The following is a 25,159-nucleotide window of genomic DNA, read 5'->3' as shown; positions in this document are numbered from 1 at the left end:
ACCTTGATGTAGATCTGTCAACCTGAATTTTCAAGAGGAATGAGAAAACAGGGGAAAAAAAGAGAGGAGAGATGCAAAGGAACAGATGTGAAAGGAACAAGGGAAAATAAATTAAATGAAGGCCTGTTTTGAGGGATTATTGCCTCTTTCTTTACTCCCTCCTCGAGCCACAAACCCCCTCAAAGGACATCTGTCCATCTCTGTGTACACCAAAGGGCTGATTAATGACCTGGCTAACCCAGCAGTCAATGCTCAACCACACCACACCAATCTAATTACCCGGAGAAGAGCGCACAGACTCTAGCATCTTGCCCTCCTCCTCTCCATGCATCAGAATGAGGCAGCATTAAAATGGATGACAAATCTGGATTATGTTCAGCAAAAAGAAGGAAAAGCAGAGCGAAGGAAAATGCCCAAGAATCAAAAGGCCGCCTGTCATGAATAATAAAACTGTCTGCCTCAAACTGCAGTCAGGGAATGATAATGAAATAAATAATGAATTGATTACTATGCATCTGACGGCGTACTGAGATGATTTGTGCGTGCCGCGAGGGGGCCTGAGCTTGTTGCAGCACCACGGACAGGCTTAATGAAAGAGGAATGAAGAATTCCACTCTTTTAATACCACTTGTGATAATTGGACTTCTACTTCTTCAGAGTACTCGCCACAAGTACATAGCACTCCTTAGAAAACGTAAATTATGTGGCAACCACAGACTTGGCTCTTTTGCTGGCTTTGAAATTAAAAATTAGAAGAGCCCCATTCAGTGTTTTGATCTGATTAGTATTGGAAAACCAGCATGTCCATTAGAGCACATCCCTTTTAAAATCCTGATTTTACTGCGAAATCAAATCTTCAATGTGATCAATACTTTGTAGCATGGAGAGTCTTGAGTGGCTAGAAATCATTGTGTTTACTTGTAATGTCCGCTGACAAAGAGGCAAACCAGGGTAGAGGAGCATTCAAGCCTTTGCTGTTACCCTTAACACACATATCTTACTAAGAACAATGAACTTCCCCTTCAGAGAGACAAATGCTTTAATGCAACAGACTGTCCAACTGCTAGAGGAAGTGGTAAGGCAGGCCATGTTTCTTCCAAATCCACTCAGATGCATGCTGGGTTCCTCTACAGGACAATATGGACCCTGCCAGACCCTCCTACGCGCCCACGGAGCCAAATATGCACAACTGGACGCACACAAGCATGGGAGAACACACACAAACCTGTACACATACTCATTCACACACTGATTAAATTAGTCTGAAGGAGCAACAGGGGCCCTCAGGACAATATTTTCATTGCAATAATAAAGGAAAAGCTTGCTTATGGTCCTCCCCAAGCAAATATTTGGCTTTGGGTCAGCTCTATTATTTATCCCCTGAGGAATATGCTGGGGCCAAACTTTTCAGCAATGAAGCAAAGACTGTAGAAAAACAGTAGAAAAAGAAAAACAGTCTGGGCATTTACAAGGCCTGCAGGCTTTCAGTTAATAAATCAAACATGCTTCAAATGCATCTAGGTAGTGTTCAGTTGTTGTGTCACCGAGGGGGGTTTGTGCTGTGAGTGGACTTGGGATATGTGACTTATCCCCATCTGGGGATGGAAGAACTAAATCCTTAATCTTTCCACATAAAGTTCCCCTGGTGGGTGATGATCGCTTTGTGCAGATAAGCTGACAGACAGAAAAATATGACAGAGCATGTTTGTGTGTGTGAGAGTGTTTCTGTGTGTGTGTGTGTGTGTGTGGGTGGTGGGGGGGGGGGGGGGGGGGGTGCGCACTAGGCAGGATGCCTGTACTAAATCCCAGCATCCCTGGAGGCAGCCTCTGTTACCAAGGAAAAGGAAAGTTATCAGGAAGGTAGGTAGACAGGAAAACAGAGGGAGACAAAGACACAGACAGATAGGTAGGTAGGTACTTATATAATGTATATATAGTATGTATATATATTTATTTATTTATTATTCATTTATTTATTTCATTATATATTTTATTCTATTAACTAACTTATCATTTACATATTTTCTGTTAATGTCATTCCTTAACATTGTCTTTCATAATTATGCTTTGGCAACACATGTCAAATGTCATGCCAGTCAATTTTCATGAGGCATGGACTCCACTTCCCAGAAGTCCATCAGGACGGCTGACATTCATCTTCGAAATTGTTGGGTTTCGTCAAAGTATTATTGAGAAACTGCACCTCCAGACATTGAAGGACAAACACAGAGCACTTCTACTGTGTTCACACAGGCAGTAGTCACCTCTAATACTGCATGTACCCTCAGACTGTGACTCACCTCCAAAAACATACTGTAGACAGTTGGTGAGTTGTTCTACACAGCCATGATTCACTTTTCAGACATTATCTACCTTTCCTCAGCAGCCAAAACTACCTTTAAAGAAATTATCTGTGATATTTGCATCTGAGAAATACATGTGAGGTAATGTGGTACCTGTATCCACTCCTTGTTTGAATCCTCTGCTGGAGTCCATGCATTTTCATAGTAGTTGAGTCTGGAACGCTCTGGGGACCAGCTGGGGTTGTACTGGGATGAAGCCATGATTTGGTCTGATGTTATCTCTCCTGATTCCATTCCCAAGGGGTCGCTGCAGTCAAAATCTGGGAAGGGAGGGGTGAGGAAAAGGAGAGATAGGAGGTAGCAGAAAAGGATGAAAAGGGAGAGAGTAACAAATGTTTAGTTGAATTCTGAGCACTGAAAGCGCCAGAATGCACCCAGCATGTGCTTTCAGTGTCCCCCAGAATCAGAGCTCATCTCTGGGGAGGAGGACGCCACACGACAGGCACTCAGCGCTGCTGGCCGGAAAAGAACAGCACATCAGCCACGCCTCAGTAAATCCTTTCTGTTTCTCTCTCTAGTTTTTAATGGAAGCAGGATGAAAGTGTTCCGCATTAAGACGTAAAAATGTCTTCATAAAACATTCAGTGTGGGCTAAGTTTACGCCTGTATTAGGCGTTGAAGTGACTTTCACTCCACATATTTTTTCCACTGACTGGATCTGTTTCTCTCACCTCCCAGTGGGCAGTTTATCTTTTTTGCACACAGTGACTATTTTGCACACAGTGACTATTTTCCCCAACGTGGTCCCTTGGGGGAGTTTAGGTGCATTAAGTATCTGTATTTTGGGCCGTATATCACACTCAATGGACCCACCACCCAGGGTGGGAGGTGGCTTCCCTTGTTTGTATTGTCATGGGGCAGTTTTCAGGCATCCTGGGCTTTGTGGTCAGGTCGGCTCCTCTAACCCCCAGAGGTCAGACAAGCTGACACCGCTGTCGATGGAGCAACAACAGTGGTTGGAATGAACGATATGACCTTTTGATCAGGGCAGGAGTCGTATAATGTCACCACAACAACCCAGAGCTACAGTATATGAGGGCAGACTTTCTTCTTATTGGTTACTTACTTCTTTTTTCTGTCAATGTTGGTCATAAAACACCTTGACAATGTTTTGAGGTGTTAACCTTACAGTCACAAGCCTACTTCCCTAAATGCAAATCTATAGCTGCAATAAACACAACATACTTTGCCCAAAAAATGAAATCATGTGCTTGTGTGGACACAGACGCCTACACTCAGAGGGCGCAGGATAAGGAACAGTGTGGAACTGCTATGTGGCTGCTGCCTATGAGCTAACACAGATGGTCTCCCCATCTGCCACACTGCTAACACACCTCAGTCACTGGGTCACCGTGTGTGTTTGTGCTTTACAGTGTCAATGCGCAGTCGCATATATATGTGTTCGCACACACACACACAAGTGTGTCTGAATCTCAGTGTGATACCGAGAAACCAGTCTCACACCTCTCCACTCTCATCGTCGGCTTTCTTTGAGAAGTCTGCCCGATCTTGTCAAACTTTTGCACTCAGGCCCAAATCATCTAGATTACCGGATAGTGATCAACAGAAACATAAAGAAGTTCTTGTTTGCAGCTGAGGATGCTATCTGATCATGTGGGTTACCGACCAAAGCGGGATTGATAGCCGAGAAGATAGTGAGCGTGGATGAACGGGTGAGGGGGGTGATCGGAGGGAGAGAAAGGGAGAGAAATGGGGCAAGAACAAAAGACAAGGCCTCCTTTTCATCACCTTATCGTCACCCATCAGTAGCTTTCAACTGGAGTGTACCGTTCTCCTTGCCATGTAGAAGCGAGAAAATCCACTTTGTATTATGCATAAGGGGATTATGAATGATTCAAGTAGTGCAAGTCTGGAAGAGGACGGAAAAAGTTTGAAAATTTTATTTCTATCTTGGTAACGCAAGACCAAGCAACTCATGTAAATTAAAGTCTTTACTGATCACAGGTCAGATATTTCACCACGCGTCTCAATGGTGAATGCGAAAAGTTGATTTGCGTAATCTGATCTTAGATTTGTGATTAAGGCAATTAAAGTAACTCAGAGGAAACTAAGGAAAAATGACATCAGCAGTCATCGCCATGCTCATTACTGTGACGCGGGCTTGTTCTGTTTATTGTGTGTACTTAACGTCTGTCTTCCCTCTGGGCAAGACAAAATCCTTTTGGAGATGATTAGTAGATTTGTTGAATGTCATCCATTTCTATTGCTATTCAAAGACTGCCTGTGTGTGTGTGTGTGTGTGTGTGTGTGTGTGTGTGGGGTGGTCTGGCCTCTGGACAGATTTACGACTTCTACCAGCGCTCGTCTTCCTTAATGAAATGTTTAGTCGGAGCGTTTTGCAAAATGGGGTCGGGGGGTCAAACCCCGTGACGACGATGCTGCATGTTAAAGCCCTAGAGGTGTGTGTGTGTCTAGGGTGGTTACTGGTGGGGAAGCTGCCTTTTGGAGCCTGTCTGGGCCCAAAGAGTGTAAATGTGGGTCTTGTAAACCATGGGAGGCAGACTTGTACCCTGTAACACATTCCCCAAATGAAGAAGCAGGAGGTGTTTATTTAACAACTCTTAAGCTCTGTTAAACGAGTGGGAATTGGTCATAATAGGACCATGTGAAGCTTCAGGTGCAGACAACATCTGTTTCTTACTTTTAGTAATATTCCTCGGGTGTTTAGTTTACTGCCCTCTAAGTCTTCTGGAACTACCCAATTTGGATTCAGTCTCCTGTGATCCAAACTCTCTTTCACTGAACAAATCTCTCTGGATTCTGATTTCATTTAGATTTCTACCTCAATTATACTGAATTTTTTGCCTCTGTTCATTGGCCTCCTCTTCTGCTTCTGCCTCCCTGGCATCCCCATCTGTCTGAATTTCTGTTTTTATGCCAGCTCACCCTCTGGAACGGTCCTTTCGATGACGGTGAAGTTGGCAGAGAAGCCTTCCTTAGCGATGGCGCTGTCAGTGTTGATTGTCAGTGCCAGGATGCCAGTGTAGGAGATGATCCTTCCCGGTGTGTTCTGCCCACAGTACCTCCCGATGTATGGCCCGACTGGAGGGAGAAGGCAAAACAGATGGAGAGAGAAAGTAGAGAGAAAGGACAAACATTGTTAGTCAGGTTAGAGCTGGGTTAACTCAATATTTGTTTGCTTGCCACATCCATGTCACACATGGGTTTACCAACTCCCCCCCTTGGAGGTGTGGAAACTAGTGTGTCAGTGAGGTATGGCACCGGCTGCATTTTTTTCTACACCATAAAGACGTGTGAGAAAAGGCTCCCAACATTCCACGCCTGCTCGCCCATCGAGCACAAAAAAGAGAAAGGCGGAAAAGGGACCTGTGGTGTGGGCAGGTCACGGTCTCTGTCTATTTGCTGGCCGTAAATATCTCAGATCTCCCGTCTTCCCATACCCAAGTCTGGTTTTTAATGTTGTGCACACTGAGGCGGACACAGCCATGGCTGAGTGAGTTTTGTGAAGGGGACCAAACAAGTAAAGACTGAGCAGAGACAATAGGGGGGACAGTAAAAGACAGAGAGCAATAAAAACACAAGAGGGACACGTTCCACTGCGCTAACTGAGTAGAATGAGGAAACGGCAGGGTGGAACGTTAGGGGGAGACAGAGAGGCGGAGAAATATGGGGAAAGAGTGATGGGGTAACGAGGGAGGGACGGAGCGGGAGAGCAAGAGAGCACAATGACCTTGCCCTGTGCCTCTGATGTGTGCTATGATCCATGCACATTTGTGAATGTGTGCTCCTGTTGGTGTGCAGGGACATGCAGCTTATCTGTGATTACTAATGCCGTGATCAGTGGCGAGTGACAGCCCTACCTCCCTGCGGCCTCCTGTCATCAAAATACGCCTCTTCCAGCCCAGCTCCTACATGAAAGGCAAAGGCCAGGCCACAGGGACTTATGGGGCAGAGGTGTGATGGCTCAGATTAATCTTCATAACCTAGGTGGCTAGTGTATGGGCGTGAGTGTCTGTGTGCGCTTTTAAACCTGCTAAAGCCTGGGCCTGAACAAAAAAATGCCATCTCCCGGATTATCCGCATGACTCCCCAAGCCCTATGAAATTTTAAAGGACCTAGCCATGAACTCTGCATCCTGCCTGCCTCTCAGTTCCTCAGGGAAGTGGGGTAAGGGAGTGGAGGTTCTTCTTCGGCAGCGCCTGGCCATCGAGGTGTGGTTTGAGAGGAGGGGGTTTGCTACTCCCTCGGCGCTTCACAGTGGCCTGAATTTGCCCGGACATCTCCCACCTCTGCACACCCCGACAGCTAGCATGCCTCCAGCCTTCTGTGCTAATGCATTATCGATCCAGCAGGCACCACAGGTACCGCCTGGCAAAAGCCGACACACTATTTTCCTCCCATGGCTTATTTCTATACAAGGCTGTCTATCACACACAACACTTGAAGGGTGTGATGCCATGTCAGTTCGAAGTGGTGTTGTCCAGTTTCTACCCTGAAAAAGGCTCAGTGTTGGACAAAAAGAGACATGGATGTATCTTCCTCTTCTTGTTTTGTGTCAAACTTTCAGCTGAGTGAACTTAGAAATCAATGAATTTTCATAAGGAAAGGTGTTTTTAGTCGGAAGTACCACAGGACATGTTTCTTCTCCCGACCTCTGGGGTGAATTTTTTGTAAAAATATGTATTCAAAGGTGATAATAATGTGACATTCTCAGCTCTTGAAGCCTTTGAGGTTCTGCTTAATCAACACAAGATCCTGAAAATTAAACATGTCTCACCTCTTGGGAAGAACGTACAAATGAGTTATGGAAATAATTTGTGGAATAAAAGGTAAACTCTGCACAGTTCAAATCTGAAGAGATGTGAGCTGAGAGAATATTGAACTTTAAGTAAACTCACTTGAAAAGGTGCTGTGATTTATGCTTCAACCCTAACACTTGGAACACCAGAGCTCAGAACACTGATGTGTACCAGGTTGAACTAGATAAAATTGTTTCAATTTTCAGCCACTGATGGGTGAGAAAAGCTTTCATCTTGTCCCTGTGTTGGAATAGCCAGAAGAAAAACCGAAAACTTCAAGAGGTGATTTCGCTCAGCGAGTTCAAAGCCTCATCTCAGGCTATGGAAGCATTGCTTTGAACACTGCTGGCCCTCTCTTACTCTGTTTCTCACCTGCTGATTTTTTAGATGGATTTGAACATTAAGGCAATATATTAGTATGTGCACATGCTACAGCCTTTGTTCAACCTCGCGACCAGGAGATGTTGCCTCTTATCAAGACTAAGCTGCTTCAATTCAAATTCAGTGAGCCTTTTTTACCTCTAGTGGGAAACACACAGAAACTTCCAAAGGAAATTCCTTTAAGAATCATTTCCTGCAAGATTGAATTGTGTTCTTTATGTTTTATGGTTCGCAGAAGCAACAACTTAAATATCATAGCCTTGATCAGGCACTGAAGTCCCAAATGTATAGAAACTCACAAATCCTGCAACACAATGTAGCCTATGACAGAGAGAGGAAGGGTGGGAGCCTCTTGTAATCAGGAAGTGTTTGGCTTAGAGCGATGACGAAGCATTACGCTCATGACGACAGAATCTTGGACCCCCGCCAAGACTGGTTAAGGCAGTTAGCCCACTGGCCCGGATAATGCCATCATATTGTGTAAAGCTGTTCATTTCCACTGGTAAAGCAGTGAGAAGTGACACTGAAAACCCCCACTCCACCCACTTACATTCTTTCTCTGCCAGTACAGGATAGCAGATCTCTAAGCAGTGGGATAATTCATATTTTTACATCTTTCCTATAGTGGCCTTGAAATGACTCCTCTGTGTCCAAATACAGAGATGGACAAATCTACACTGTTCGAAGTTTCAGAAAGGAAAAAGCACATAAAAAGATGGGCTTTCACAAATGTCAGTGCTTGCTCACCTCCTGGGAAGCCATCCCAGATCTCCAGCCGGTCGTAGCGGCAGAACACGCCAGTAGGAGGCGTCGGGTCAGGCTCCAATTCGAAGCTCTCGAACTCCAAAATGATCTCGGACATCTTCGGGGCGAAGATCATGAATGTGCAGTCCAGGTTGTTGGGGTACTTCTCAGGGTAGCCGGGCGACTTTATGACACCGCTGTTGGAGGTGAAGTTCCTGGAGCATTCAGGACCTACAGGAAGGATGAAAGGAGGAAACGAGATGGGGAATAAGAAGATGAAACGAAACGGGGACAAAGAAAGAGGTGGGATTGATTCTATTGAACGACTGTTTGTTAAGTGCTGTGTTTCGGGTGGCTTTTTGTGGTGGGTATTGAAAAGCTCTGCCTCCCAGCCGGTCTATTGAGTGGAGGATAGTTTATGGCCCATAGATGACAGACCACCTTGATAGTTTCTCTTGTTCACTGCAGGCTACATCTGGTTCTGTGCCTCTTTTCCATTCCCTTATGGTCACAAAAGTCACACTCCTTCATCATTGAGTGTGTGTGTGTGTGTCTGTGTGTGTTAAATCTGTAACTCCTGGAACATCTGGACTGCAAGAGCAAACATAGTGAAAGGCCTCAATCATCAGAATCGGGGAGCGATGAATAAACAGCTTGATTCACGCTGCAAAAACCTCTCTCGCACACACTTACACACACACACACAAGCCCTCATCAGGATACGTCTGTGAAACATACGAGAGGTGCTCAGGAAAAATTACAGTGTCAGTGATGGAAGGCGAGGGCAATGACTGCGCATACATCAACACGCACACTCACACTTAAACACATGGTTTTACACAAGGGAAAGTCAAAATATTTATTCACAGCTCCCCGGAGAGCTGCCTTTCAGCTGATGAGGAGCATTAACACATTTCCCATGTTAGCCACTTGTCAGAGCATCATGAGCACAAGATTATTATTTAAGAATGAGTGACGTGTGATAAAAAAAAGTGATGCTAAGAGTTGGAGGAGAATTTTTTAAGGGAGTGACAGTAGGGAGACGTTAAGACATGTTTGCTATGCAAGCTCAAGCACTGGGGCAGAGTGTTACCAAGTCTGCTTCACAAAGCACACACACATACAAAATCAGGAAAAAAAACTACTGTCATCCAGGGCAATTATTTGGAGCCATTAGAGGCAGAAATGTGCCCAGGATAACGTCATTTTCATGCTAGTCTGACAGCCCGCGTGATGGGCGCAGATGGGGCTGATCGAAACCAAAATTGCAGGGAGTTATCGCTAGATAGAGCCTCCATGCTACAGTCATTGTAGCTTAAATGAATGTGGCAAACTGCTTTTTCCACTGTCACTCAAGCATCTTGCTGGGCCCCTAATTCAGGACCATCAGGCCCACTTCAGCCTGTCCACCAGTGGAGTGAGTGAAGGGAGGGAGAACCATGTTGATTTTCTTTCTCCCCAAGTTGAAAGCCGCGGTGAGCGGCGTTTTGACTCTAAAGAGAGTTGACATTTAGTGCAGCAGCTAAAGTGTGGCTTTCGAGAACAGTGGGCACCATTAATTTCACAGCTTCCTCTCGTATTTACCCCCGGAAAATGGAGAGATTTTGTTGAGAGAGAGCGCTCCCTGGGATGAGAGGGTGGCTGGATGCTGCAGATCTGCACTTTACCTCGCCATATTTGGGAGAAATGTCAGGCAGTTTTGGGGGAAAAACTATAGATGCAAGCCACTTTTTTTGAAAAAGGCGACCGTGGTCCCTGAGTGCTCTAGACAGCTGCAGTACCCGGAGTGCAATTTAGGTCAGTGTGTTGAATTTCCTGTGGATATTGGCTCAGAGCTCCACTCTCCATCCATTTCATCAGCATCCACCATGACCCTTATCTCAGCTAAGGAGTTGACCAGAACAGATTTGATTGTCGGAAATGGTTCACTCTGAAAACCTGTCAAAATCCAAGCACTAGACTGGCACTGAAAAAAAAATATGGTGCCTGGACTGTTAATTTCCTCATAATATTTTATTGAAACCATCTTCCTGTCTCCGTTTTCCTTCTGAATGATCATGACTGAGGCCGAACAAAGGACAAACTCCCCTATTGTCAGCCTTTTTGTGCCTGGCTGCGCTTATATCCCCCCAAGAAAAGGACAGCGCAAAGACATCACAACAAAATAGAGTAGTGAGAGGAGACAGAGCACTCTGGTTGGTACCACCGGCGAGATAATCATCCAACAGATCTCTTTTATCTAGTGCCTCCACATGGGAGGGCTTACGTCCTCAGCTCCCCTCGCTACACCCAGGATGCTTTGTGTTGATGTCTGCGTGAGAGGCATTCGATGATAGCACTCATGCTTCTCTGTGTCAGCGTCTGTACGTACAGCGCGTGTGCATGCATCTGTATTGACAAGTAGACAAATATATCCTGTTGTCTGCCCCTTACTCACTCTGTGTTGCTTCCTTGTTTTATCACTGCAGTTGTTTGTTTACCGGGCAATAACAGGGAGAGAGAAAGGGATTGAAATAGGAAACACAAAATGTTTTGTACATATGAAAGTTTTGACTCAGGTAAAGCTCACAGGAACTCATCTCAGAACACTCAGATGTTTCCCTCCACCTGAGATAAAGCAGATAGTTCAGCCACAGCGCACCCAGTAGTTCAACCGCTGCCTTTAAACAAACAGCAGAATTTTATGACAGGAAGTAAAGAGAGAGAACAAGAAGTAACCTTGAACACGCGACATTTACCGGCAACGTTCAACCAGGCGCTCCAACGTTTACTGTCGGCAGTAATGGATTCTTTTAGCTCTCGTTTATATTGAGCCCTTCTCCTCTGGTTGGGGGAGTAAACAAATGTCACTCCAGCTCGGTGGCTGAGTGATTAGAGTTTGTTTAACTGGACAAGTCGTTGCCGGCAAAATGATATTTAATGGAGATCTGATTTCAATCTTTACAAGTGTTCGGGATTTATAATAAATCTTAAATAAATATGGTTTCAGCATTAAGGGAGCAGGGAGCCTTTCAACTGTTAGTTCCCTGATGACTTGTCCTCTATACTCTATTAAGCAGTTGCTGTAAGTGCTGAAAGCCGACTAGAGGCTGCACGTTAATCATTAGAACAACATTGCGCCAAGGAACAGGCGTTAAATGTGACGGCCTCTCGCAATTTTCATTTTTAAATCTCTCCCCGTGTCTCTCTCTTTCTCTCTTTCCACATATCCACTCCTCTTTTTTTTCCCATCTATTTAACTCTCTCCCTCCTTAGTCAGGGTTATTAGTGGCCGGAGCCATTGGGGCTGAAGGTGTTGTTTTTGGACTGCTACGTAAATCAACTCTGTTTATGTTCCATGTTTCTCTCCCGCTAATCATTAGCCCAGTCCAACCCTTCTCCCCTCCACCCCCGTTACTGCCTCCCTTCATACCACCCTTTTGTCAAGACCCCCCCCCTCCTCAACCCCTCCATTCTGTCCGACAGAAGGGTTAATCGCTGGTGGAGAATAAACTCATTCAACACTAAATCAAACATTAACCTGTAGCCTGCGGAGCGTCACTCATTGAAACAGATGGAAAGACAGGTTTACGCTTACCAAAAACCACACACACCCACCCTGAGGCATTTCACTATTGACACGGCATTTATGTGTCTACTGTGCCTGTGACGTAGCTCAGGTCGGGGGAGGGGGCGGGAGGGGGGCCACATTCTCCCTCTGGTTCTTCTTAAAGAAATTTCTTGTCTTACGTTTCCATGAGGGTAGTATGTGTGATGACAGTATGTCTCCGTGCCAGATGTGACCTATGCCATCGGGGCGTGCCGTCCATGAAAGCTAAATGTGCCCCCCAGGCCCCACCCAACACAACCACACACACACGTACCTTGAAAGTGTTTATACAGGTGTGTGCTTGGACTAAATGTGCCCGCATCATGGTGATATGATAAACAAGGCTATAGGGTGAGAAGATGGCAGTTTTTTTAGTGTGAAGAAAGGGCAACAGACATGCTACAGCTCCCTCCAACAGACTTAGTCATCCTGCTTAGTAACTGTGAGGAGATGAGACTGTGTGTGTATGCGAGTGGGGGAGGGGGTTAGATACTTCCAGTGGCACTATCTCTGCCTCCTCGCCCACTTCAATGGGCCCTCGGCCAGCCTTGATGTGGTTCTAACCAAACTGCTGAGCTGTTAAAGGAAAACATATGTTGTGCATGTACGCATGCACGCGTATACTTAAGAAGCACTTGAGGATTTTAAGCGAGATACTGTTAAAATAGCAGGATTAATAGATCTTCCCATAATCTACAGAAGGACCAGGATTTCAGTGGAGGGTAACCTCACCTTAACTAACTTTGCTAAACTTTTTGGGGTTGATATAAGTGATTTTTATGCACGCTGGTGATTGTTTATAAAGTCAAGGCCATAGTTTTACCAGCCTTTTTATTTACCATTTTATTACTGTCTGAAGTCGAAGGACTCCGTTGAGGCACACACACAACCAGCCTGCTAATCTGCCGCCTTTAGCTCAAATATTCCTGTTTCTGACTTATCCTTTCCCACTATCTTTTGCTTTTTTTCCCCCACCATCTTGCTCTTCCTGTCTCTTGCCAGACTTCAGCCAGCGGAGCGAGGCTGCCAATTTGCAGGCTATAAAATAAATAGCCCATGCTAATTAAGATGGTTGGATGGGATTGAGGAGTGGAGAGGGGTAGAGACTGATGTGGAAGCAGCCACAGAGAACCGCAAAACAACCTGTTCTCTTCCAATTAGACACTTCGCAGTCTACCGCTGATGAAAACTAGGGCTATGAATGCCAGCATGTTTGAGGTGTGTGAGAAAGTGTATTTACATAATTTACAGTTTAAGTGGGTGAACCTGCACATGCAAACACACTTGTGTAGGCTGGTATATGATTCCTGAGGGGAGTGTGTGTTTACATAACTTTGCTTTGTGGTTTATTTTTATCATCTATGTGACCTTTGTTTGTGTTTAACCCAGGATGAAACGCAGTACCAGTCCCAGAGGTCGACCTCCAGTGATCTCCAGGCCTATAATCACAGTGATAAACAGCTTGCATTCTTTGCATTTTCCTTCATTGGCATGCACAAGTGCGAGCCTCCCGTTCCTTCATCCGTTATCAGAGCATCTGTGTATCATCATTAACATTACATGTGTTAGCCAACACAATGTTTTCCCAACTAATACCCTGCTTGTTGATAAGATGGGCTAATCAGCTAGCTTTGTATCTCTCTTTCTGCTCGGTTCTCTCTCACGCTCTAACAAACAGGGCTGTTAATTGATCTCAGAGCCCTTCTCTTGGCGGCAGCCAGCGCCGCAGTAGTCAAAACACAGAGCAAATTCAAAGCATAAAGAAAGTCTGGATCCACTGTGGAAGCGATGGCACACCCATGGAGCTCTTCTCCACAGGGGAATGGCACTGGGTGCAAAACACCGAGATGAAAAAGTTCTGTCTTGGGTTTAATCTGCAACACTGCACTATTCCCCCAACCCTGATTCCCTTTTGGATTCCATCAGCAAGAAAAAGCACAGATTTGGATCTAGCTCAAACTCTCTAGTCCTGACTCTATCTTCTATCCACGCTTACATCCATATTTCTTGCTAGATCCGTATTTCCTCATATCTTAGCTCTCTAAGAGTGTGTTCAGCAGTTTCCCTCCTATCGCCACCGGGCCCCTAACACGGCTCATTTATAATCAGTCCTGGCTAATAGATGAGACTGGGAAATACCAAGCTAATCATGGAAGAATGTAGTGGATTTAACTAGCCTATCAAGGGGAATGAGGCAGTGTGTGCAGATGAGTTTGCGTGTGTCGGGGTGGAGTGTCGCTTTGATCTCGTAAATGGACCCACACTCCACCAGCTGCCCTTCCGTGATGGTGACACGCACAAGCCTAGACACACAAACACAAGCACAGACACACACTAGACCAGATTAAAAGGAAGGAGGAACCTTGCAGGGCCATTCATCATGTCTCCGAGGTCACGGGGGGCTGTCCCATAGACTGCTGCTGAGGTTAATTAATGAAAGTGGAGTCTGTAGCACCTGTCTGCCCACCAGTCACTCTCTAGATATGTGTTGTCCTCCTTCCTTTCAATCCAAATAAAGGAAGGCAGCTGACTAACAGGAAATTCTCTCACTTGTTATGTTCCTTTCTGATAAGATAAACATCCCCTGAGGATATTTGTGTTTTCTCATACCTGATTCCCCGCTAATATTACCCTGAGGTATTTTTTTAGATTTAATATTAAAGAAGGAACCAAAAACTAATTGGATACAACTGTGGTGCTCAGAAACAGAGAAAGGTCACATCCTGCAGAAACCCTGCTAAGTGCACTGAATGCACTTTCTCCACAACCTGCTAGTCTTTGTTTATAATAGCAGGTTCACGCCATTGCCGATGATTGCTATCTGACAGCAAACCAACAAAAACAACATTTGCTGAATCAATGGTAAGCAAATTATGCTCTCGCTTATTGTACAATAATTCACACCACATAAAAAGTGCTACAATTATGGAACATATGGGACTATGATTCATTGGTTCTGAATGCAGCATATTGCTTGCCATATTGTGATTGCATAATTTGATGCTCTGTTGCCTTGACTAAATCACAAACAAACCATGAAATTAGACAGAGAGGCTCTTTCTTGCCCCATTATCAGAATTATTCCTCAAGCTTTCATACTGTATCCTACTGAGGCATGTGATAGCTTGAGCAAAAGGCAAAGTTCAGTAAAGATTGTTTAAAATTATGATGTGACGCTTGTAACAGTGTTTTCCTTAAACCTTAAACCAAGAAGTCACAAGTTACTTCAAGATATGTATTGTTTTGATATAAATAAATTATTTTTGTTTTGGGAAATTAATGCAATTAACATGTTAACTAATCAGACTATCACATAGTAAATTGTGAGCCTCTGCAGGCCTCTACACAGCACTTTACTTTGATTTTGCAAGAAATCTGCTGGATCGCTTTAAAGCACAAAACAGGGGGAGGGTGTTATTCTTCAAGTGCAAATTGCTGAAGCTGTTTCTGGAATGGCAGATAGTAGCTGTTGGGAAAGACTTATGGAAAAATCACTTCCATTTTTGACCTTGGAAACTGTAGTTGACCAAACAATCTCATCATAAGGTCCCTTTAGGAGCTGTTCTGGAGCTTTCAATCAAATGTTACGATGTGATGGATCAAAAGCTCCAAAAAAGCTACTAAAATTTTTGTCAACCACTTTTATCCTCAGGTTCTGTAGCTCTTGTTTCCTGGCAACAAGACACAAACAGGTTCATGGGATATGTGACTCTCAATCAGAGAAATGCAGTAATAGCACAAGCAACACCTTGAACAAGACACCACCAGCTGTGTCCACAATGTTTTCATCTTACAATAATTAACCCAGGTGGAACTCTTAATTTAATAAAAATATAAAAATGATGAAAAATGTTCAACATGGCACCTTTAAATATCCAATATGAAACATATGGTTGTAGGTCTATATTAATAATACTTAACGTGACATGTCGGGTCATGTTTCATATAGTTTGGATAAGGTGAAGCTACAGCTGTGTTGGGCCACCCACCTGTCTTGAAGATCTCATATCGGATGGAGAAACCTGCTCCATGGGTCTCGTAGTCAGACACAAACTTGATGAAGAGCTGGTTTCCGGAGGAGACGACAGGAGAGGGGGCGATCTTCCCACAGTACTTCCCCACCACCTGACCGCTCTCATCCACACCGTCTCGCACCTCCACATAGTCATACCTGAACAAAGAGAGAGAGAGAGAGAGAGACGGTGTTAGTGACACTGTGCTTTATAAAAACACGTTCTCCTTCAGGGTTTAACGTTGTTCTTGTCTTTGTTCTGCAGAAGTAAATTGAATTCAGAGGCGATTAGTGTTAAACAGCTATTCAGTTGATACTGTGCATGTATGTAGACACACACACACACACACACACACACGTTCATACTCAGAGGAGCACATATACACAGAGCAACACAGCATATTGTGCAGGTAATGTAGTGGAAATAAAACACTGTGTACTAATGAGGTCTCAGGTTAAAACTCAGAGAACAGGTGTGCAGGCTGCACTTTCATTATATCACACTCACTCACACACACACACACACACACACACACTGCAGAGGTTTTGAGCTCCCAGCAGCACTGAGGTCAGGTTTACGTAACTTTAACTGCTTTAAATACCGAACTTCATCTGAACATTTGTCTATCTCCTGTTTAACCACAGGATAACACTGACAGTGTGTGTGTGCCTGTTCTATACGAGAATATGGGAATTTAAAGTGATTATATTTTGGCCTTTGGCTTACGCTGGTGTATAGAAAGAGCAGGTGTTAAAGCTATTAAATATACACACATACACACACACACAGTCAAACATCACATTCAAATGGAATTTCAGACCCACGGCTATTGAAGGGAGCAGCCGCCTAATTGAGTCGGCACAGGGTTTAGGAGCAAAAGAGGAAAACAGCTTTGAAATAGGACTGGGAACAGGAGCCATGACTCACACACACACACACACACACACACACAGAATCTGGCATGCGGAACTTAAGCTGGTAGAGAAGCAATGAGGGTGACTGGCCGACGAGGGTGGTCTTAACAGCCTCAGGTTATCAGTGTGTGTATGTGTGTGTGTGTTTTCAGGCACTTGTTGAGTGAGTGTACATTAAATGCAATCGAGTTGTGGTTTTTACTCTAGTGCCTGTGTGTGTGTGTGTGTGTGTGTGTGTGATTTGCATGACGGTTGAGATGACTTCTCCATGCTGTGTTTTGACTGTGAGTGACAGGGCGAACGTTGCTCCAAAAGCAGATTTCGGTTCAGATTTCCACAGTACTTAATTGCCCATAACGCCCATTCCCGCCAAGTTTTCAGCTGTGCAGGCCACTTATCGAATATACTCCTGCCCAAACCCTGACGACCTGCTGCACCGCTCTTCCATCTTCATCAGCAAGCAGAGAGAGAGAAAATGACACACACGGTAAATACAGAAATGAATCTTTATGTATGCAAGTATAATGTGCAGCAGGTGTGTGGGCACATTCAGTCACACACATGCTCTTTCTGTCTCCTCCTCCCTTCCTTAGCAACTATTTGCCTTCTGGGCACAGGGGCCTATTTTCATAGTTTTGCTTGATTCCCAAATTACTGTCAAAACATCAGACCTCCTTAGTAATTCTGAATTCACTTAATGCCCAGGATTTCATACAAAAAGGCGATTTACACTTTGAATGATGGCTCAGGGTGGGCTAAATCCCTCAGGTGCCGCCAGACTTGTATCCACACGCACCTTTTTGCTACCATCTTCAATGAAGCAGGTTTCCTTCACCTGCCTCAAATTTAAAAAGACATATTTGTAAAACAGAAATCAAGTTACCAGAGGTGTTTTGGGAGACATGTGTTTATGTGTGGGGGGGTGGGTGCCTACTGTGTTTTCACACATTCCTTATGTAAAATATTATGGAAAGTTGGGAGTGGGAATCTGTTAGCGAGAGGGAAGGACAGAGTGTAACTAAATGTAGAGCTGGACAGGAGTGGCGCTCCTCGAAATCGGGTCCCATGAGGAGATGCGGGGGATGGATGACTTCACTTGTCTTTCTGCTTGGACGGAGTAATCTGAGGTGATATGGAGCTGTCAGCAAGCATCAAGTGCCTCCTTATCTTCTTCTTCTTCTCTATTTTAAATTTTTAGTCTCCTGGGTTAGAGGGCACCTTGCATGAAAGTTCCCCCCCCAGCAGCCACTTGACTAAAAAACTGAATGGAAAGATCTTCTTTCATAAACTTGACTTCTTCATATATTCTGAAATCTTCCAGGAGCTCCTCTGTTTATTTCTTAATTTTGTCGCTTTCTGTGTTAAATCCCCTGATCGAGCTGTTTGGCCTCTCTTCAGACCACATCTACTTCTCCTCGCCGGCCCACCAGCTGTGGCAACAGCTCCACTCAGCTTACACAAATACCACTTTGTTTCAGCTACTCTATCAGCTGCAACTCAGTAAAAAATACTAGTTTCACATGGTGTTTACAATGTTATCCCCCCCCCCCCCCCCCCCCCCCCCCCCCCTTGCTTTGCGGCTAAAAGGCCAGGGAGTCACTCATTATTTGGTTTAAAGGGCTCTCCTGAAGCAGGGGTCGGGTTTCTGTTGTAATGATGTCATCCTCTTGCCAAGTTTAGTCAACACAGTAAATATTTATGGTGAAACGATTAAAGTGGAACCAAAGTTACATTTTTTTTTTTTTTGCAGTCAACAATGATGTTAATGTTAGTTGAAGTCATGTGTCTGCTTGTAGTGAAATGCAGAATGTTCTAAAAAAAATAAACTGAAAGCATATTCCAAGAAGATGCAGCACTGAGTTTTTTCCCCCAAATTGTTTCTATCTGTGCAATCAATTTCTCAGTTAGAGGTCCTCTTCCCTCCTCTCCTCTTCTCTTCTCTCCTCTCCTCTCCTCTCCATCTTCTGGTTCCCAGCTAACAACAGAGAGCATCAATCTTTCTGTGGCCCTGCTCTGTTCTATCAGCAGACTTATAATTCACCTCAGAGCCTATGTCTCTGCAGCTATCTGACTCCCCCCCCCCCCCACCCCCTTTGCAACTGCCAAAAGCTGAGCATTGCCAGACGCCTAAAAAATTGATGCTGAGATGCATCACTGAGATGAAGAAGGAGAGAAGAGCATGCTGCAGTAAAGCTGAAGAATCTGAGCAAGTGTTTGTGTGGTTTTGTTTGTGTCTGCACGTGCAAGATATATGTGCAAGCAAGTGTATGTATGTGCACAGTATGTGCATATTGTGCACAGTGTAGCATGTGTAGCATATTTGTGCACATGAACAGAAGCTAGAAAATGAATGTTTTCAGTTTGCCTGTCCTCACAGGCTTCTTATTTACCATCCAAACAAGAGGAATACTCTTATTTTTGCTTCTATTTCAACTCCTCACACCTTCAGGAAAGCTGTTTATTGTATTTTTACCCTGGCACATCATCAGCTTGGATGGCCCTCGTAAAGGCGGCACAGCGGGAGAGATGATGCACATGGAAGAGAGAATACACCCTGGGGGTCTTCGCTGTGCTTGATGTGCGAGGAAAGAAAGAAGAGACCTCTTTCTCCAAAATGTCTCTATTTGTGCCTAAATGACTGGTGTGTCAGCCAGAACTCCAGCGGTTCTGCGCCAGTGGGTCCACACGCTCTGCTCTGCTAACACGGATCCATCCAGGCCCTTATCATCTGGAAGACATTATGGGGAAAACGCTTGGCGAGGCAGTTTGATGCCTCCGAAAGGCTCCTCTTTTTGCCAGCTGCGTTAAATGTAGCTCTAATCCATAGCTCTAAATACCTGGGGGGACTCGCTTCTAGGGTTGAGAGTCCTTAGGGAGGACAGAGGACGGTTAACATCCTCTATCTAGGATCATAAAAGAAGAGCATGATGCCCCAGATGGTCCAACAGTTTTGGAGTTTGCTTCTCATCTATGTCCCCCTGACCCGTCAAGTTAAACTTAAATTCCTCCTCTGAGGGGCCTGTGTGGTGATGTGTTATGTCGTATCACTGCTGTTGTTGATGTCCTTATTCCTCATGACAATACAATCCAGTTGAGCCTTGCACCTATTTATCTGTCTACTCTGCTTTGGGTCTGGGTGGGCCTGCCAGCACACCACAACACTCACACAAACGATTACACAGACACACACGCGCACACACAGTGAGCTGCCTACCACAGCGCTAATAGTGAAAACCGTTTGCCAATCCAGTGGGGAAATTAAAGGGAAAAAAGAGAGGGGTAGGGGGGCGAGGGGATGGGGGGGGGGGGGGGGTGAATGTAATTCTCAACGACCTTCGCTTCACCGACTCAAATGTATTAGCCTGCCTTCTTTCTTCAGGCACAGAGAGAAAGCAATCCGCTAGTGTCAAACGAGAACATTAGCCCTCCTTGCAAAGCCAAAGAGAAGGCGACAAACCACCGGCCTAACAATATAACAGTTATATTGCCTGAAGCTTTCCCATGGAAATAATCTGTCCTCCCTCTTTAAATGTCCGCTTGATATGGTTCTACAAAAGCAATACAATCTGAGGCAATGGAATAACACTATGACAGACTGTATAAGCCTCGTACAATTGGTTAGATTTCTTAATCAGACCATTTATAAGCTCAAGCGTGCTGTGGAAACCCCCAGAACAAGAGCTCTTTCTTTGCTATTACTCCCTTTATAGAACAAATACCCTGCACTTTTCTCTGGCATTTCTCTTTCTGCGGCTGTCACAGTATAACTTGCTATTGCACGAAAACATGTCACCTACAACATGTCAAAACATCTCTGGGTAACACAAGTAGAAAGGCCTAAACAACAGACTTGGGACAGGTCTGTGAGGCCCAGGGGGGACTTAGCAGGAAAAAGGACTTTGTTGTCAGCTGTCAGAAAAACTCAGGCCACAGAATTCACGTGTTAACTAGTCCCAGCTAACAAACTGTCACTCGGGGCCGGTAAAACATCATTAATGTGTGTACAAGGGGCCCCCAAGAAAAGCTGATCTCCAACTTACTTTTTCCGAGCCTGGAGGGGACATAACTTGCTGAAATAAAAATGGTCTCTCTTTTTCTACTTTCCATCCCATACTACCTCCCTCTTGCATGTGACATTCATTAACCCGCACTTGAATAACAGGTTCCCTCTTTCCCTGGGCCCAATGTGGCTGTAATAACCCCTACGTCAACTCGCCTGGACAGACAAGGAAATACAAAAAAAACCAGGGCAGTAAACCAGGTCTACATCTTAATATTCTCAGCTAAAAACATTAACTCTAATTGAGTTGCTGACATTAAGGTTTTTATTGAAAAAAAAAGGATCTCATCGTTAAAACAGAAGCTAGACCATGGTGAGTGAAAAAAAATCACTTTCTCCACTCCGCAGAAAATTATTGCAGAAGTTGAAGGCCTCGGAATGTGGCAACCCACCAGCGGGATAAACCACCAACCAATCAGAGCTGATGTGTTCTGAAGTGGTTCCTTGTCGGCGAGGGGAGAAGGGCATGATTGCTTTGCTCGCCACCACATGGATGGATGAATGGAAAGATAAAAAAGATGGATGAAAAGATATTCGGCCCAGCTGCACCCCTCCGGCGGCCGTCTTTGGGTGTCACCCCCACACAGTTACAATCGGCTCTGTCATATTTTTAGACGCCGTGGCTGTTTCTGGTTTCGGTGGCGGCCTCGGCCACACGTTTGTAAAGCATATTCGCTTTCCTAAACAGCAATTATCATTAGCATTGATGGATTTAGCGTGCCTCCATCCATTAGCTTTCCTAATTACACTGTCGAGAGATCTGCTGTCGCCAACAATCAAATTAATGAATTTGGCTATTTAGACACAATTATTGCATCTCCCCCCTCCCTTTGCAACATGCACAATAATCCTTTATTTGGATATATGAGCACAGACTGACAGAGGGAGATTTCTGCCCCAAGGGGGGGATCCTTTCTGCTCAGCACAGAGCCGGCTCACACTTCTGTGAACTGGAGAGAGGGGGCGGGTGGACGGTGGTGGCTAAAAACAAGCACGGGAAATAAAACTGACCACAAAAGCTCCCACTGTTAACAGGCTATGCAAAGCCCCTCCTGCTCACCTCATATGTAAGGCCTACTGCACTTTGAACCCTGGCAATACTGAAGTATGTTCAGCTGACTTGTTCTCTATTCCCATGAGCGACTGTGACATGCCTACAGGGCCAAAGCAGAGCCGCGCATATTTCAGTCATCCTGTTATGCACACTTTGACCTTCTCCCCTTATTAAAAGCATGAAGCATGACAAATAGGTCATAATAACGTGATTATAGAAATGTGAATATGCGTCAGTAGTTGAAACAAAAGAAGTAGTAAATTTACTCCTTGTTGTTATTCAGTCGTTTGTCTTAGATCTCAATAACTGACTAAGTTTGATTAAGTGATTGTGATTTTTTTTTTTTTTTACAAATATCAATCAAAACTATCTGACTAACATAAACAGTGCCCACTAAAATTCCCCCAAATTAACTAAGTATACAATAAAAAGCTGTTACACTGCAAATCTTATTTTCACCTATATTTTTGTATTTTTATTTATTGCAAACTATCTTCAAATGTTCCAATAAATTCCTTTCAATAAAGCATCTATCAGTGCGGTACAAAAATACAAGCCACCATTAAAATAACACAAATCATTCTGTGAAAGCACATCACTCTGCAGTGCATTGCTGATTTGTTAAGTCCGAGACTTTATGAAAATTCTGTATAATAAGTCGCTGCGGTTGTGAGCAGGGTTAAGAATATCCATCCAGCCTACATTTCTTTTTCTATTGCACATCTTGTTATCACGAATACAGCAAGAATGAGTAAGTACAATTAATTAGAAAACTGCCCATAGCAAAATGGAAATACACATTTAGCACTTTTCCCTGCTAAGTGAGTTTCGGAAATGAAATTGCTTAGTATACAGCAGCGCTCTATGCATCTTAGTATGCCGATATGAATATTCATCATCTGAATGTATACTTTTGCAAATGAAGCGACGAACCCTTTGGGTAAATTTCTAAGAAACATCTCATAGAAGTAAAACCGCAGTGTAGTAATGGCCTCATTATATAGTCATTTTGACAGAGAGCTGTTATACAATATGGCAGTTATACACCCTCTCCTGAAAAGGTTGAACATGTTAACACAACACACCCAGGAACTCTGTGATATGTTTTACAGAGGACAAAAAAACCAAAGCGGGGAATTGGTATAAAACTTCGAAAAATACGAGGAAAGAAAGCAAGCCAATAAGATAGAAAGGTTGAAAAGGCCCGTTTGTTTTCTCAAAGAGAGAAAAGAGAAAGAGAGGGAGGGTAAGAGAAGCACTCCAGCCCATTTCTGGGGCCATTACAAGAGGGAATGGCTCCCATTTGTCCCACCTTGACATTTGAGAGGATCTCTGATTACACAGGAGAGAGGGGCAGGCAGAGGTGAGCGAAGAGAGAGTCCTCCACAGGGGTCTGTGGCACGGCTCAGATGATACGCCGTCGTTACAACAATGAGAAGTCAAGGGTAAAAATAACAGGGCACTGGGAGAAAGGGGGCGATGTGGCACAGCGGGGCTGACACGTATACGGTCTTTTTTAAACACACTGTCCCTGCCCTGCTCTCATCGCCTACTCACCCCCCGGAGCACCTACGAGACTCAGTGCCATAGATACACGCACACCCTGGGGGGAGGGGAGGCAGGGAGCACAAGGCTGCTTCATCTTAACCTACTGTATAATAAAGATACAAAGACCCATAACTCCCAACTTGGTTAAAAATGTATAAGTATCTCAATGCATTGTAACCCCTTAAGCAGGAGTCCAAATATGGGTTTTTGTGGGCGGGAATCTGGTTGAATTGTGAAACTTTTAATAATTTGAAAGCATAAAGCCTCACAATTCAATCTGTGTAAACCATTGACCATCACCAGGAAAAAACAAGATCCAATGCTCATTTTAAATACTATCATCGCCACATTTTACCAGGATTTTTTGTCTTGTGGATGTCTTGGGCCTGTTGTTAGCGAGACACAGCTATGGGCATACATTTCTGCTAGAAATGACAAATGCACAAAAAAACCCCAAAAACATGTTTGTGCCTTCGTAAATTTGGTTCAGTATCACTTCAGCAAATTCTTACTTTTCGATATTAAACTCTGAAAAGTTTTCAGGATTATACCGCTAATCAAAAGAAATCAAAAACAGTAACCCATTTATTTTGGGTGTGTCACAAAAAAGGGGGTGCTTGTTAGGGGACAGACTACTACTGGATATCCTGTTCATGACTACATGTATATGATGTACATGATTGAGGTCTGGCATGCTGGAACCATGTGACAAGAGGAAACATGGAGATAATTGTAAACAACCTTAAGCCAGTGACCTACTGAACTTAACATGGGACTAAAATTACCAGAGTGAGTGGTACATGAAGGAAAAAACAACAGCGACAATATGCGCTCGCCAAAATCGAGCTGGATACACACAGCAGATCATCCTTCTGTGTTTTTGATGCTGCAGGAAGCTAGCGGTGCTCCCCACTGGGTAATGAGCTGTGTGCAAGGAGCATGCCGCATTCAGAGAAGGCTGTAGGAGCGCAGAGGAGAGGAGAGGAGGAAGGGAGGAGGGAGGGGAGTTGAGGCTGAGGTCAACTAGAGGTAAAGCCGTTGGGTGCTGTTCAAAACTCTCTCCTCTCCACAATGGGCAGGAAGAGAGAAAGAGTGTGGTGGTGTGAGTGGGATGGCATTGGTGGCTTAAAAGGAAACTGACTGGTGAGGGAGATAGAGAGAGAGTGTGAAGGCATGTAAGTTGAGCGGTCGAAGGAAGAGAAACAAAAGAGAGAAATAGTCCAAATAACTGATAGAACTGATAGTTGGCAAACGGGTGCAAACACGAATCCAATGAAAGGTTCAGTGGCATGAAGCAGGCTCTCTCTCTCTCTCTCTCTCTCTCTTAGATTCTTTTACATGGCTCCGCAACGGCTAGGAAGCTCGAGGGCGATGGTGGTAATAACTGCACTGGGAATTATTCAATTAAGTGGCCCATCCGTCCCCCCAAGCGTCCTCCCTCCTCTGTCTTTTCTCTGTCCTCCCTGCAGCCTGTGAAAGGGCCAAGGGGTTGGGGGTGGGGGGTGTCAGAGAGCAGTCTGGGCTTGGTGCTCTGTGACCCGGTCATCTGGCTGGACATACTAGTCACTTGGCCAGTAGCAGGGAAGAGAATGTCTGAGAGAGTGTCTTGGTGGAGTAGAATTGTCCTCTTCAGTGTATACAATGTGCACAAATAGCCAGCAGCAACCACACCTGACCTTAAACCACACGATAACCTTGAGACAAGACAAGTT

At 44.5% G+C, this 25,159-nt stretch overlaps 1 protein-coding gene across 9 annotated transcripts in view; it reads right to left on the bottom strand.

Moving 5' to 3' along the window:
- nrp1a (neuropilin 1a) overlaps positions 1 to 25,159 on the bottom strand; it is a 189,754-nt gene that overhangs the window by 23,922 nt on the left and 140,673 nt on the right. For all 9 annotated transcript variants that reach the window (XM_067578802.1, XM_067578801.1, XM_067578805.1 and 6 more), the window contains 4 exons: positions 15,848 to 16,029; positions 8,273 to 8,500; positions 5,271 to 5,426; positions 2,457 to 2,623 (listed from right to left, as the gene is read on the bottom strand). In XM_067578802.1, the coding sequence (XP_067434903.1) occupies positions 2,457 to 2,623; positions 5,271 to 5,426; positions 8,273 to 8,500; positions 15,848 to 16,029 (733 nt within the window). The remainder of the gene's footprint in view (positions 1 to 2,456; positions 2,624 to 5,270; positions 5,427 to 8,272; positions 8,501 to 15,847; positions 16,030 to 25,159) is intronic.

This window comes from Thunnus thynnus, chromosome 21 (genome assembly GCF_963924715.1).
Source record: "Thunnus thynnus chromosome 21, fThuThy2.1, whole genome shotgun sequence".
Lineage (NCBI taxonomy): Eukaryota > Metazoa > Chordata > Actinopteri > Scombriformes > Scombridae > Thunnus > Thunnus thynnus.
This window is presented reverse-complemented; position numbering and strand designations above follow the sequence as displayed.